The 14,006-nt window shown below is 41.9% G+C and overlaps 1 protein-coding gene across 5 annotated transcripts in view; it reads right to left on the bottom strand.

Annotated features, from left to right (window-relative positions):
• Positions 1-752: 752 nt before the first annotated feature.
• METTL16 (methyltransferase 16, RNA N6-adenosine) overlaps positions 753-14,006 on the bottom strand; it is a 71,338-nt gene continuing 58,084 nt past the window's right edge. For 2 of the 5 annotated variants that reach the window (XM_081028808.1, XM_081028809.1), the window contains 3 exons: positions 11,274-11,447; positions 10,632-11,144; positions 7,306-10,018 (listed from right to left, as the gene is read on the bottom strand). In XM_081028808.1, the coding sequence (XP_080884934.1) occupies positions 10,007-10,018; positions 10,632-11,144; positions 11,274-11,447 (699 nt within the window). In that variant the 3' untranslated portion in view covers positions 7,306-10,006. Of the gene's footprint in view, positions 1,249-5,897; positions 6,008-7,305; positions 10,019-10,259; positions 11,145-11,273; positions 11,448-14,006 lie in introns of those variants that run through there. The other 3 variants (XM_081028805.1, XM_081028806.1, XM_081028807.1) reach the window with 3 other exon arrangements.

The following is a 14,006-nucleotide window of genomic DNA, read 5'->3' as shown; positions in this document are numbered from 1 at the left end:
GGTCATGTGGGGACAGCAGCCAGGGGATGTTAGGCAAAAGCAAGGGTTTAGAAAGGAGGCTTTTTCTAGGCCTGTTGTTGCCTAAAGAAACCTGAAAATGGTCAAATAGAATTTCTCATCAACCAAGGTTTCCCTAGTTGGGGAGTTGACAGTGGGGAATGGACACACATTTCTGTAAAGGGGGTGAGTGGGGAATAAAAGGAGAGGGGAATGAATAGGAGGGCTGTTTAACATTTTAGCCCGAGCTTCCTATGCCAAGTTGTTCTCAAGTTTATGGCTTCTAGGTGCTCAGTACTTTTGGGGCAGCAGGACCATCCAAGTGCTTTCTCATGAGATTTCTATTTTCAATCTTCCTCCTCAAGTTTTGTGCACCCCAATGCCCAATTCAAATCCCTCAATTTTTTAATACGCTGAGCTGGAGACATTCCCTAATGAGACTGTCTTTCACCCTCGGACCATTCACCCCAACAAAGCTTAACATATATACACAACTCCAAGAGCAATGAAAATTAGTTTTTTGACCCCTACAAAGCATATGTAATGAGATGTGAGAAAGGTGTGAACCTAAAAGTACATGTATTCACACTAGATCCCAGAAGATGTCCTAACCTTTCAGGCCTGACTTCTCAAATTTTGCAAGTGGTTTTAGGGAGCTTTTCACCTATCATAATTAAAACCAGAGGGAGAAAGTCAGCTGTAAGATGAAGAAGGAACGGAAGACTAGCACACTCAGGGACATACCAGACGACATTCATTTAACAAATATTTATTGTGTGCCTAATATGTGCCAGGCACTGAGCTAGGTAACCTTGTAGCTAATGCCAGGTGACCTTTGGTAAGTGAGAGTGGGGTAAAAGGTCACAGTGCAGAACTCAACTCCACATAATACCTGGAATAGGTTAGCTTTGCTTTCTACCACCATGCTAAACGTAGCACAAGAAATCATGGCTATCCAAAATCCCATGAGAGCACGGAGATACTCATTTTAGAAGGTTAGGTTCCCGACAATCATATTTTTCTAAAAAGGTATAAGAAAAAATTAAGTGGATTTAAGATTGGGTTAGCCAACTGAACCTGATTCCTGACAAAGCCACTCTGAATGATGAGCAGGATTTTGAATTACTTTAATAAAGGTGTATCCCACAGGGTACTCATTCAATCATCAGTGAAATGGGCTCTCCAGAGCCAGAAGTTTCCACTGAAGTCTTCCTCCACTTCTTGTGAGCTGTCCAAGGACCTCGCCTGAACCTATAAAACAGGTACAATCAAGTTCTACCTTCCTATTCATGTACTTTCCCCTCTTCATTGCTTCATATGATGTCACAGCTGGAAGAATGGAGATCACTTGGTCCAGCCTCCCAAGAGAAGGTGTCTTATCCAAAGTCACACAGCCACTTAGTGTTAGCAGGGATGAGAAGTGGCTTGGTTCTCCTTTGACTGTGTCAAACAGCCCAGCTGGGGAAATGAGTCCAGAGTCCTTGAAGACCTCACAGAAATGGATGATGACAGGGAGATAACTTCTCCTGTCTAAGACAGGACTACTCATTAACTTTGTGGCGCTCAGTAAACAAACTTGGCAGATGAGTGAGAAGAGAATCAAGACTTAGAATCCAGGGACGCAGAGGACCTCAGAGGACACTGCACTGCCTCAGGCCACTCTGAGGAATTAAGAACTTCTAACTGGGCCTGGGTAGATAGCCATTTCTCACCGGAGCTTATGTCTGGCCTAAAAAGGTGACTGTGGGAAGGGGCAGATTTTTATCCAGGCAACCGCCCTGGGTGTGGACACTGAGTAATAAGGAAAGAAATGCAGTTCGAAAGCAAAAAGGGAGGAGCCATGCACTTGGAGCTTTTCTGAAAAACCAAAGAGGCAAGCTAGCTAGCCTCGCTATGCAGCTAGAGAGACGGGAGCTGTGGATGACTTGGGAAGGAGGAAACCAATCAAAGTGGAAGGCACAAGGGAAAGGATGAAGACTTCAGTTATTCCTCTGGGGAGTGGGGGAAGAGGTGGCTTTAGAATAAATTAATTCAGGTCATGGGAATGAGACTGGGCGAAGTTAGTAGACAGAGGTGAAGTCTTGCAATGTGAGTCAAGAGCCAGCTGGATCAGTGGGGGTTGGGAGAGGTTGATGATTGGGAAGGCCCCTCCCAGGCATAGAAGCTGGAATGAAATCAGCGCCCTACAGAAAGGACTATGGTCTACTGTCCCAGCAATCCAAGCTCATACCTAAAAGCAAAGCTGCAAGATCAAGTCTTTAGAACCGAAGAGATCAGCTACCTGCGCTGTAACAGAAGACGATATAAGGCCTGGAGCAGTGGCCTGTCGCTGGCTGGACTGCCTAGATCCAGGGCTCAGCTCCATGCCCGTAATCAGATTTCTTACCAAGGCCCCAGAGACAACTGGGAGAGTCTATACTGGGCAGTGCTGGAGATGCTCCAGGAGCCACACACCAGCCTGTGCCTCTCCTCCCACTTCCAGGCTGGGGTCTGGGATAGAACATACCCCTACCCTCCAGCCCCCCGGCTGCTCAAATCCCTGCCCATGACAGACACCTCAGATGGCAGTGTAAGAGCTTACCAGTCATCTCCTTGATGAATTACTCTGATGACGCCGAACCATTCATTAAACAGTTAGGTCCTTAACCTCACACCATATACCAACATAAATTCAAGTGTTAAATGTAAAAAAATAATGCCAAAAAGAGCCATAATAAAATATAGGCAAACATTTTTCTGTTCCAAGGGTGGTGAAGGAGGTTTTTTCCCATAAAGGAAAACAAAGAAAAAAAAACAAAAAGAAAAAAAAAGCTCCTCAACTGTAAAAACAAAACAAAATCACCATAAATAAAAGGAAAAGGTAAATGACAAAACAGAAGGAAATATTGGCAAGAAGTGCCCTTGCAATTCAGTAACAAAAAGAACACCTGGAGAGAAAAGTGAACATAGACCATAATCTAAAATTTATAAAACAATAAATATACAAAAAAAATACAACATAAAAATGTATAAATTATAAGAAAATGTTTGATCTTGCACTACCATAATAAAATTAAAACAATGAAAATATTCTTGCCTATCAATTGATAAAGGGTTTCTAAAAATTAGTCTTCTAATGCTCTCACAGGTGTGGTGAAAACAGGTATTTGTGGACATGTAAGCTAGGCACAACTGCATAAAAGGTTCTTTATAGAACCTTTAAAAAAGTCATATCCTCTGCTTCAGTGATTCTTATATAAATTTATGCTAAAGCAATAAAAAAAATACATAAATATTTTTAGAAAGATATTCACTAAAGCATTATTTACAATAATGAAAACCAGGAAACCTAAATTTCCAACAAATTTACTGAAGTGACACTCACAATATGGCATGTGAAGAAACACGGTTGTTAATAAATGAAAATACTAACAGTGGTTGACTTTGGGCAGTGTGATTACCAGTAATTTTTATTTTCACAAGTTTTCGAACACAAAAATTAATGTTATAATCAGAAAAAGGTTATTTTAATATATGGCTAAATGGAAAAGATTATAAAATGTAATATATAGTATGATCCCCATTTGCTGTTTAAAAATATATAAGCATATAAAAATAATAAGGTAGATAAAATGTAAAATAACTCCACTTTAGTGGAATTGTAAATTTTTATTATTTTCTAATTTTCTTATAATGAAAATGCATTACTTTTGTAAAATCAAACTATATTAAAGGGAAAAAGTTCTCCTGTGCTTTATCAGGAAGGGCTTCGTATTTCTCCATCTCAACTGATGTGACCTGTTGCTGAGGGTCTACTTCCCATTCTAGTTTTTCTTCTAAAAGCGCTCCCATTTCACCCCCGAAATCAGATTTCATCCACCCCCCAAAACCTACCTAAATCTGCTCTGATGCTTAGCTCTGAAGTCCCCCAGAAATGGTTCTGGCTCCCCTTAGAGGCCAGATGAGAGGAGGGACAACACTAGGCTGTGGCAGTAACATGGAGAGGTGGGGCTGGATATGGGAGCTATTTCTAAGGTAGAAGATTTTCGTCCCTAGTGGTGAAGGAGATGGCGGTGAAGGAAGAGTAGAGATTTGTAATCTGGACAGCTGGTGATGATCAAAAATGTAGGAGAGAAACAGGTGTAGACAGTAAGTCAAGTCTGACACAGCCGTGGTCCTAGGTACATGCATGTGGGAAGTTCAGGAAGGTCTAGCTTTGGGCATGATGAGTGTATAGGTGAGCAGCAGTTGGAAGTCATGGAGATGATGAGCGCAGCCATGAGTGGAGAAAAGAGCAAACACGGCCCATAGGCAGAATCTTTGGGATTCTCCCTTTAAGAGATGAGAAGAACTCTAAAAAAGGAGTGTAGGCAGCAACTAGACTTCAGTAGCTGAAGTAAACAAGAGTTAGGAAAGTGGAGGAAGCAAATATTAGGTTCTACTGCCTGGCAGTAGAAGAGGTCACAAACTTATGGTGTACCAGGTTTTTATAAACTACTGGATTATTGTCAGGATTTATAATTATGTAAATTTCTCATAAATCTGGATTTCTGGTTTCCCTCAAAAATAAAACAAAACAAACAAAAAAAAACACCTCAAAAGACCCAACAACACTGGTCACCTATCTTTGCAGGGCAATAAACCAGCAGGAATTGAATAAAAGCTACTTCCTTTTAGTCAGAGTATGAGCCCCATCTCTTCTTGCCTGGCCCCTGGTGTAGGAAAGGAGGAAGTCTTGTACTTCCCCTCATGAATGAAAAAGTCCTTATTAGTGCTCGTCTAGAGGTCACTGAAAGACAGGTCAGAGTTTGACCCACAAAGCCCACCTTTGGCTCTGAAGGCAGGAATCCTGGGACAAACAAATCTGAATGGAGGACCCTGTTGGACCAGACTGGGAATGTCCCTTCCCCAGCCAATCTAAGGGAGCAGGCCCTGCCAGACCCGCTGTCCCAGGCCCAGCAGCGATCTCTGGCTCGCCTCCTCTTCTGGACAGCAGCAGCACATTTCCCTCAGGGCTGACGAGCTGCTGGAGCCAGCCAAGTTCCCCAGCTGGGAATTTCCTAGCTCTGGTTTCTAGACTCTCGGGCCACACTCCCTGAATGGGTCCACCAGATGGCAGGCAGCCTTTTCTTTTCTCCAGATTTTGAGTTCATTCACCCAACCAAACACAAAATTCTATAACGATTTGGTAGCATAAATGAAGAACTAATTATAAGCAATCTCACCTATTAAATCTTGCTCATTGACGATAGGCTGGAAAATAGTATTACCTTATAGTGCTAAATTGTACAGTTGGGTAAGAGGTGTCCTTTCTCTCTTCCTTGTGTCATATAATTTAAGTCTCCTTTCCCAGAGGTAGGTCAAATGAGCCTGGAAGTCTATTTCCAGCCTAAGTGTAGCACTTGTTCCAAATCTTGAAATTTATTACAAGATCCCTGTCTTGGATCTCTGGACCTGAGTTCAAATCCTGTTTCTATGACTTAGCTTTGTGAATAACCTTAGGGCAAGTCCCTTAAGTTCTCTGAGCTTCCATTTCCTTAATCTGTCACACAGGGACACCATACCACTTTGCAGGGTTAATAACTGAGACAATTTATATAGAAGACGGCCAATCAATATTGGTTTCCTATTTGTCCCTTCAGGAAGCTTGAGTTTAGCTCTTGGTCAAGAAGTGGTAGTCGCGCCTGCTATTATATACTCGAGGTCTCGGCCTTTTCACTGGAGTTTATTGGTAGAAATGATTTTCTGACTAGAAGTCGATAACTCAAAGAATAAGAAGAGATGAACAAGTTGAGAAGCGTACTCTGCGTATGTACTCGTCCAGCTGTTTTAGTATTTCTCTCACTTAACTGCTGCTGCAACTCTGTGAAGCAAGAATCCCTCATCTTTTCTGAGGAAAAGGCTTAGTGAAGTTGGCTTACCCGGTTAGTGGAACTGGAAGGTACCCACGACTGATGTACCCACGACTGATGAACGGTGAAGTCTGTGCTCTTTTCTGTTTTTCATTCCCCGGGGGTGGTTGGAAAAGCATCTAGGATTTAAACATCCTTTGCTCGCTTAAAAACATCATAACAAGCCAATTCTGCCAAGTTCACCTGCACTTTCTGATCCACTCCTTATCTCAGTTCCTTGGCTCATAAGCACTAGTGACCGTCCGCTTTCCTGAAGCGAAGCCACTGTCGCTGATGTCTGCCTGAGCTGCCACAGGCGGACAGACTACACCTCCCAGGGCATTCAGCAGTATAAGGCCTTCACCCAGTCACAACACAGTTCCCCGGCGTAAAGGCACTGCCTCCAAAAGGCAGCAATTAAAATAATAAACTGCTCTTTTGGTCATTTGGGTGAGTCACAGCAGAGGACATGAGTGTCTTTACAGAGCAGAGTGGGAACTCAGGCATGTGTGTGAGACCCTGCACTAGTAGGGGAGCCCAGGCAGGGCTTTCTAATACTGTGCTGGCACGGGCACCAAGAGATTTGTACTTGGGAGCATTAGAAACGTTCAAGACCATCAGTGCCCTGCTCTAGGAGGCAACGGCCAAGTTATTCTACTAGTCAGCCTCTTCTGGGTTTTACTGGGGTTACTGCCCATTTAGCAAACCAAATCTCCCAAGCACCAACTTCCCTAAAAAAATGTGGTCAGGTCCTTTTCCCAGGGACACCTCCTGATGGCTGTAGAACTGCTGTACTTTTGAGACTTTCCTACTCCCAGAGGGCTCCTTAGTTTTCCAAAGTGGACCTTCTTCCTCCTAATGTGCAAATCTATTGGGCAACCGGCCACCTGTAACATATGATTCTGTGCCATAAAAATAAGGGTAGATGGAACTTTTCCTTGAGTCACATGGACCCCAGGGTTAGTAATATACATGTTCTACACAGAAACACCCCTTGTGGGGCAGAAGGCCCGGCTAACTGTGTATATAACACATACCACACAGAACCAACGGTGCCAATTTTTGATGAAACAACATATTACATGAGTGCTAGTCAGCCAGCCAGATAAACCAAAACAAGAATAAAAAGACAAAAGAACATTGAAAACAGTTTCTTTCTCAGAGCTCTCTATATTACTCTTCCTGGAACATAGAGTAATATAATGAAGACATCCAAGGCTTTTGAAAAGTTACTGTTTAAGATTACTAAAATTCTCCCTCTAGTACCCCAATTAACTAGGCACCAACAAAAAGTTGATCCAAAGTACTGATCCAACTTAGATATATTGTAGAGTAGCAGGACAGATGGAAAGAAAAGAAAAAAAATAGTCAACTGGGACTATAAAGAAACATAAAAAGGTTGAAAGATTATGCCCAGACAAAAAGACCAGGGGATAGTGGAGTTTTAATTCTTTCTCCTTTTATTTTTCAAGTTTTATTTATGTGAAAATGTACTTATTTACATAAAAATATTTATCTGGGTAGCAATCGGATATTTCAAGAAAATACCAAGGACACAGTTTTATCTATTCCCACAGTGCAGTTAAGGCGCTTGATAAAAGGGCCACAGGTGCCCCCATGTGGCTACAGAGGAAAATGCTGTGGCTTAAGTAAGATGGAGGGGCTACTCCCTTCTTTTAAGAGGCCTCGGGTTTTCTACACCTTGCAGTTTTATTACTTGTCAGAGCTTGGAAGTTGGTGTGCTCACATGGTAAGCTTTGATTTCTATCAAGAGGAGAGGTTTCATGTTTTAATTAATATTATATATACTAAAGTTTTAAGTAATCAACAGGAACCCTTAAGAAAGCTGAAACTGTACCGCAGAGACGCCAAGCCTGCTAGGACATGTGGCAGTGCTCTGGTAAGTGAGTAGTCAGATGAGGATGTGGGGTGAGGGAACCAAATGGTTGGAAGAAAAGCAGATTCCAAAGAACAAAAGCAGCTTTAGTCCTCCATGGAAAACAAGTTCAGTTTCTGTTCCCACTTTAGTTATCAGGAGATCAGAAGCCAATGTCAGGGACCAGAACAGGATTTAAGATAATACCACAAATATTTAATTCCATACCAATCCATCAACATGAACTTGACCTCCAGACATTTAAGGCAAGTATCATTCAACATTATGATACATGGGTCAATAACCTGGTTCTTTAAAGAAAAAAAAAATCTTCTTTCCCCTATGCCAGAGGTATATCTATGCTATCACATATCACATAACGATAAAGTATATGCATAACTAAGAGAATTTTTGGATGTCTTTTAAAAATGTTTTCAATGTTCTCTCATGAGATAGAAATAAACTTCTCAGAAAAGGAAATGAAGACATCCAAACGCAAAGAAGGCACTCACAGCTCTAGTAGTGAAAGCTACCCCATCACATACTTTTCAAATTCTAAGAACAATGACTTAGAACCTATTAAAACCTCCTCCACGACACCAAGCCTTAAACATGGGGCACTGAAACACACATACAGACACAGTTACGCAGCTTTTTCTCTGGGAATCTAAGTACTAGACTTAAACAAAGGCTAATATTGTCCCTGAAATGCATTTTGAACAGGCAAGGAGTGTAAATAAACACACTACTGTTACAATGTGGAAAAATACTTCTAAGATGTTAAATTAAAAAAGCATAATATAAAACTGAAATAATAAAAAATAAAAATAAAAAAAGCATATCTCACAACATGAGTAAACCAAAGTCAAACCCACACAATCACACACCCCATCTATAGAAGGAAATACTAAAATACCAGTAGTGGCTATGTTTGAGAAGGTTGAGACTTTGTTGCCATTTTCTACTTTCACTTTTCCAAATCTTTAATGAGCACTGCTAATTCCTTTTTAATGAAGCAAACAATACTGACTACTTATCCAATGAATAGTTGCCACTTAACTCTATTACCCTAAAATTCTATCAAGATAGAACTTAGGTTTGGGTCTGGCATACGATTCAAATGTGTCATCAGAGGTAAGGAGAGCAGGATAGCATGGGTGGGTACAGGAGGAGGACCTGGACAGGAGGAAACCAAAGCCATGGATTGAATCTTGGCTCAGTGTGACCCTATGCATTAGTTTCCTCATCCTGTCAGATGAGAGGATGGACTAGAATCGTGGTTCCTAATGCTCAGGGGTCACTGACCCCTCTTCTAAGTCAGGAACTCCTCTCCAGGAACACACACACACACACACACACACACACACACGAGCGCGTGCACACACGCACACGCTCACAGAGCTTTTGGCAACAATCCAGGAAGTTTATGGATTCTCTAGAGGATCATGAACCAGGTAAGAACACTGATTGGTTAACATGTTATCTTCTGTAGCTCTGTCTCCATTGCCACAGGGAGGTATGTATAATACAGTCCTATTTTCGTTTCCTGTATCTTTGCTGAGGGCCTGGTCTTGCTGCTGCCAAAATATGCCAAGGTCATCAGTATTCTGCCCTAACCAATAGCCACATTTCAAAAGTGTGGCTTAATTACTCAGCCCCAGTCTTCTTTGCAGATAACAAGGAGGTCTGGCACCATCCTTAAAAATTTCAGTCTAAAAAGAACTGTAGGCTGCTGGTATAAAAGCAGGCTATGAAAGTCAAGCACAGCAGAGGGTAACTGAAATACCAAGGGAACAAAACAAAGAGAGACTCCTTTTCCAGAGACCTTCTGCTGAGCCATGACATTCCAATTAGAAACATGTTTTAAGAACACGATTACCCTGGCCTGAGTTCTCCTATGCTAACAGGTAAGCAAAGAGGGGATAACAAAGGAATCCACAAAAAGCAGTATCTGATCAGCGACAACTTATATGCCAATAGATGAGAATTTCTTAAGCAACCTACTACACGTTAACTATCTTGCTCCATTTCTTATGTCTACCATTTACCCATTCAAAGCGAAGAAAATATTTTCCCCAACCCCAGTGTTCAAACACAATCAACAGTTCTCAATTCTGAATACTCTTATATTAACAACAAAAGTTCCACTTCAAATGTCATATACTAGTAAAACTGCTACGAAACAGTACTTTCAACAGGTCGGAGGTAGGAGTATGGCTTCCTTCTGTTGTGTCTTTCAGTCACATCTGGGAGCTTTGCTTACCTAATTCTGTTTCTGAAATAAGCAACAGCAAAATAGCCGTGAGTCAGGAATGTGATGGCTCCAGGCGCTCCCCAGACCAGCCCTTCTTCTGGCATTACTATCTTTCTCTCTCTGACATTCCCACCATCTACCATCAGGCCAGTTCTTTTCTCAGTTCTGACCCAAACCGGATTCCAAAAAGAATCCTTTTGGCCTCAGAGAAGCAGTCTAAAGCTAAGGTGGGATCACTTGAAGTCAGTTTTGAATCCCTTATGAGTTTTCTGATGGCTTTTTATTGATGCTGATACAATTCTTCCCCTTGAACTACCACCATACCACAATGCCCTGTGACTTTAAAAAAAAAAGGGGGGGGGGCGGGGGTGGTAGTTACAAATGCATTAATCTGTTTCTGTTTTTAAAGATAATTCCTAAGAACACTACCAATAAGCCCATGGCGGAATTCTTCTTGCCACTCCACAGGCCACTCCAAAGCAAGCTGCTTTAGAGACCTCTCGACTGTGCAACAAGTTTGGAGCTAACTCGCCACAAGCCTGAAGATTTGGTTACGTATGTAGGTACAGAGCTGATTCATCAAGTCCCTGTTCTGGCCCTCAACCCAGTGCATTTCCACTAAGGCGTCATCTACCTCCTTCTTAACGTTTATCAGACACTTGAATAGGTAACGTCCAGCCACTCCTTGGAGATGATTCCCTCTTTCAGACACCGGATGGTGGAACTGCTCAGAAGCCTCTCGATCTTGTGCTCCATTGCTAGAGCCTTTACAACTTTCTAAAACCTCCATCTCTCCCTTTTCCTCATTCCTTTCATCCTCCATGGGTTCTGGGTTTTCTTCCTGGGAAAGCGAGTCCTGGTTTGGGCCTGGACCCCCAACAGTGGCAGACTCGTCTTCTGGTAGAGCAGGCCCCCACAGGGCACTTTCCTGGGGGCCCGGGGCCGGGTCTGGGCTACCGCCAGACTCTTTGGAAGTCAACCTTTTCTCTTCCAAGGCTTGGATGACGTCCTCAGGAGCACGGGGAACTTCTCTTAATTGTCTCACTCGTTCTCTTTTCTTTCTCCTTAAATGAATCCAGGAGTTTTCTACAGCTGTCAGGAAAAGGCTAACTTCCTCTTTTCCACAGGGAACTCGTTTATGTTCGACCTATTTGGAGAAAAAACAGTATTTTATAGGAAATCACTTTTCTACTCTCAAAACTCCTTTAAAAAAGAACAAGAAAAGAAAGAAAGAAAGAGAAGTATAAGTACTTCTTCAATGTGCATAACCAGGTACCTTCAGATCGGTGAGAATTTTTTCAATCCACGTCGTCACAACTACTATGCCTTCAGCTGTCTCAGAGCCCAGAGGAGATGCTTTGAGGGACAGTTCTTTCATCACAGACTCCAACACTACAAATGTAATGGGTTTCCTTGGCTTCTCTAATTTTCTGCGCTTACTTGGTGGTGACTGAAAGAAAAGAAGGCAGGGGAGCAGAGGGGAAATTTACCCAAATAATTAAATCCCATGTATTATAATGAACTCAGTTAGTGAAATTTCCGTGACTTCTGCTACCAATTACATAGCACTGAAACCACAAAGACCTTTCTCTGCATGTTTATTTTTATTAAAACAACCCTGAAAAATAGGGATCGTCATCTCTGCATTTTACAGAAGGGAAAACTAAGATACAGAGAGGCTATGTCACCAGCTCAAGGTCACAGAGCTAGTAAGTGCAAACTTAGGATTTGAACCCAAAACCCAAGTTCTTTCTGCCACACCACATTTCCGGTGTTCTGGCTATCATCAGAGGTAACTCCTCCTATTACTAAATCTCGTTGATCAACTTGTTGCACCTAACAGGCCTCTGTAATTACTTCCTTCATGGCAACTCAAAGATCCTGGAGGCACCGTGTTCTTTTCTGTAAAGAACCACACAGCTTAAAATCACTGACTTGTATTCTGAGTTTATATTTGCTGAGGCTTGAAAGAAGGCAGCTGTGAGCCCCAGCTTTTGAGAGCACATACTCGGAATGCCCCCAGGGCACTGAGATCACACAGGCAAGAGAGGAGGACCTACGCATCGCATCTCGGCTAATGAGTCAAGCCGGTGACTAGCTAAGCTCCGTCCCTCAGCTGGGGAGAGAGGACACCAGTGCCGATGAGCACAGTGGATTAGAGAGCTGGTTCCACATAATTCAAAATTGTCACCTTTCTTTCTGTTTTAAGCTTGGAAAGAGAATTATACTCTATCCACTAGAGGGACTCAAGTTCCATTTTGAAAACCAAATGACACTGCTGTATTTAAAATGTATTTCTTTAAAATAAAAACTTACTAAATATTTTAATGACTCTTAGCTAAGACCAGCTATAATGTGGACACTTTAAGAGACAGACTTGTACCTATTGACAAAATTTATCAAACCTTTTAAAAAGTTAAGATAATTCTAAGGTCAGTGTCAAAATGAGTAGGTAAGGATTATAAGGAGAAAGTCTAGTTAAGAGAAACACCTAGGTAGTTAGCTTGAAGGTCCTTTCGTACAAAAAGGAGTCCCTGATAATTATGCAGCTGTTAAAACTCCAGTTCTACCTGGAAATAGTGACCGAGCACGCGCGCGCGCGCGCGCGCACACACACACACACACACACACACACACAGAGTAAGATCCAATTAGTGGGTGGAACTAACCAGCAACCCGATACTCCATACACATACAACAAAATAGCCAGTTTATTCTATGTTAGAAAACTTTTAGATGGTATTTCTAAGAAACAATCTACATTTTCTCTTTATACCAACTATTAACTAATAAAAAATAAAAATGAAAGAACACTAGAAAACAAGCTTAGAGGAAAAGGACTAAAACCAAAGGGTGTCTGTTTGAATAAGAACCTGCTCTTGAGAAAGGAATAGTGGACTCTAAGCCTTGAGTCTGCACTTGCTCAATTAATGTTTCAGACAAAAAGAGACAAATTCATATTGACATCACGACAGTAGCATTGTTATTTCTCAAACACCCAGCATTAGAAACAGTTTCTACAGTCTACTTAGAGCCTAACACTTTGCACTAAGGAGCTTAAGGTATGATTATGAAGCTGGGGAGGAAGAAAGATGGTGGTGTGCAGGATGGGGCAAAAGAATCAGACTCTCCATTCCACTCCCCAACACCCAAGACTGTTACCATGGAGACATAGGTCACTGTAACAGGGCCATCCCTGACTGCGCTCCTAACCACCAAAGGTCCTTGGCAAATACAGTAAAAGGACAGTGCCTCGTTTCTCTTCTCACAGAGGGAGTGATCGTTTGTGCTTACAACCTCCAGCCAGCAAAGTGAAGATACGGCTGTGTTTCCCATGTGTTTTGCTAGAGCCAGCCTGCTATGCTCTTTCTCCACAAGTACGAATGGACTAATCATCATTTCTAGAATTTAAGGAGAGAAATACATCCTCACCAAACCTAACAAGTGTTCTATCAAGGATCCACTTTCCAAGTTTTGAGGGTGTTAGGAATAACAAAACAGACAGTTTATTGCCCTGATGCCTCAGGGCCCAGGGCAATGAATGGTCCTGATATCCCAGGACTAAAATGAAAACTTCTCTGTCTCATCTATGGCTCTTTTACCGGGCTTGCATCCTGGCACCAGTTTTCCATATACAATGAATAACTGACAAATCTGAGGGTTGTTTTAGTTTTACCCTATTATAGAAACTAGGCACTCAAGAGACAGATAATTTATACTCTAGAAATTCTAGAGCAAAGTTTTTAAACGATTGAAGATTAACTTAAGCCTGGCTTATAGCAATCATTCTTTCCCCCCTCATGTTTGTACTGAGAATTCTTAGCAGGCAGGGCCAGAGTAAAATACAGGAACAGGTCTTAAGAAATTAACAGTTAAGATCAACCCCACAGGTCTCTGGTAGTAGATAACTTTATCCGCGGCCACAACACAGTTAAATTGAAGCCGTCTCTTTTCCCCCCAAATGAGATGATCTTATTTTGCTAATATGCTTGCAATCTAAAACCACAAA

Source organism: Rhinolophus hipposideros (genome assembly GCF_964194185.1).
Source record: "Rhinolophus hipposideros genome assembly, chromosome: 20".
Classification (NCBI taxonomy): Eukaryota; Metazoa; Chordata; class Mammalia; order Chiroptera; family Rhinolophidae; genus Rhinolophus; species Rhinolophus hipposideros.
The sequence above is the reverse complement of the archived record's forward strand: the minus strand, read 5'-3'. Positions and strand labels throughout refer to the sequence as shown.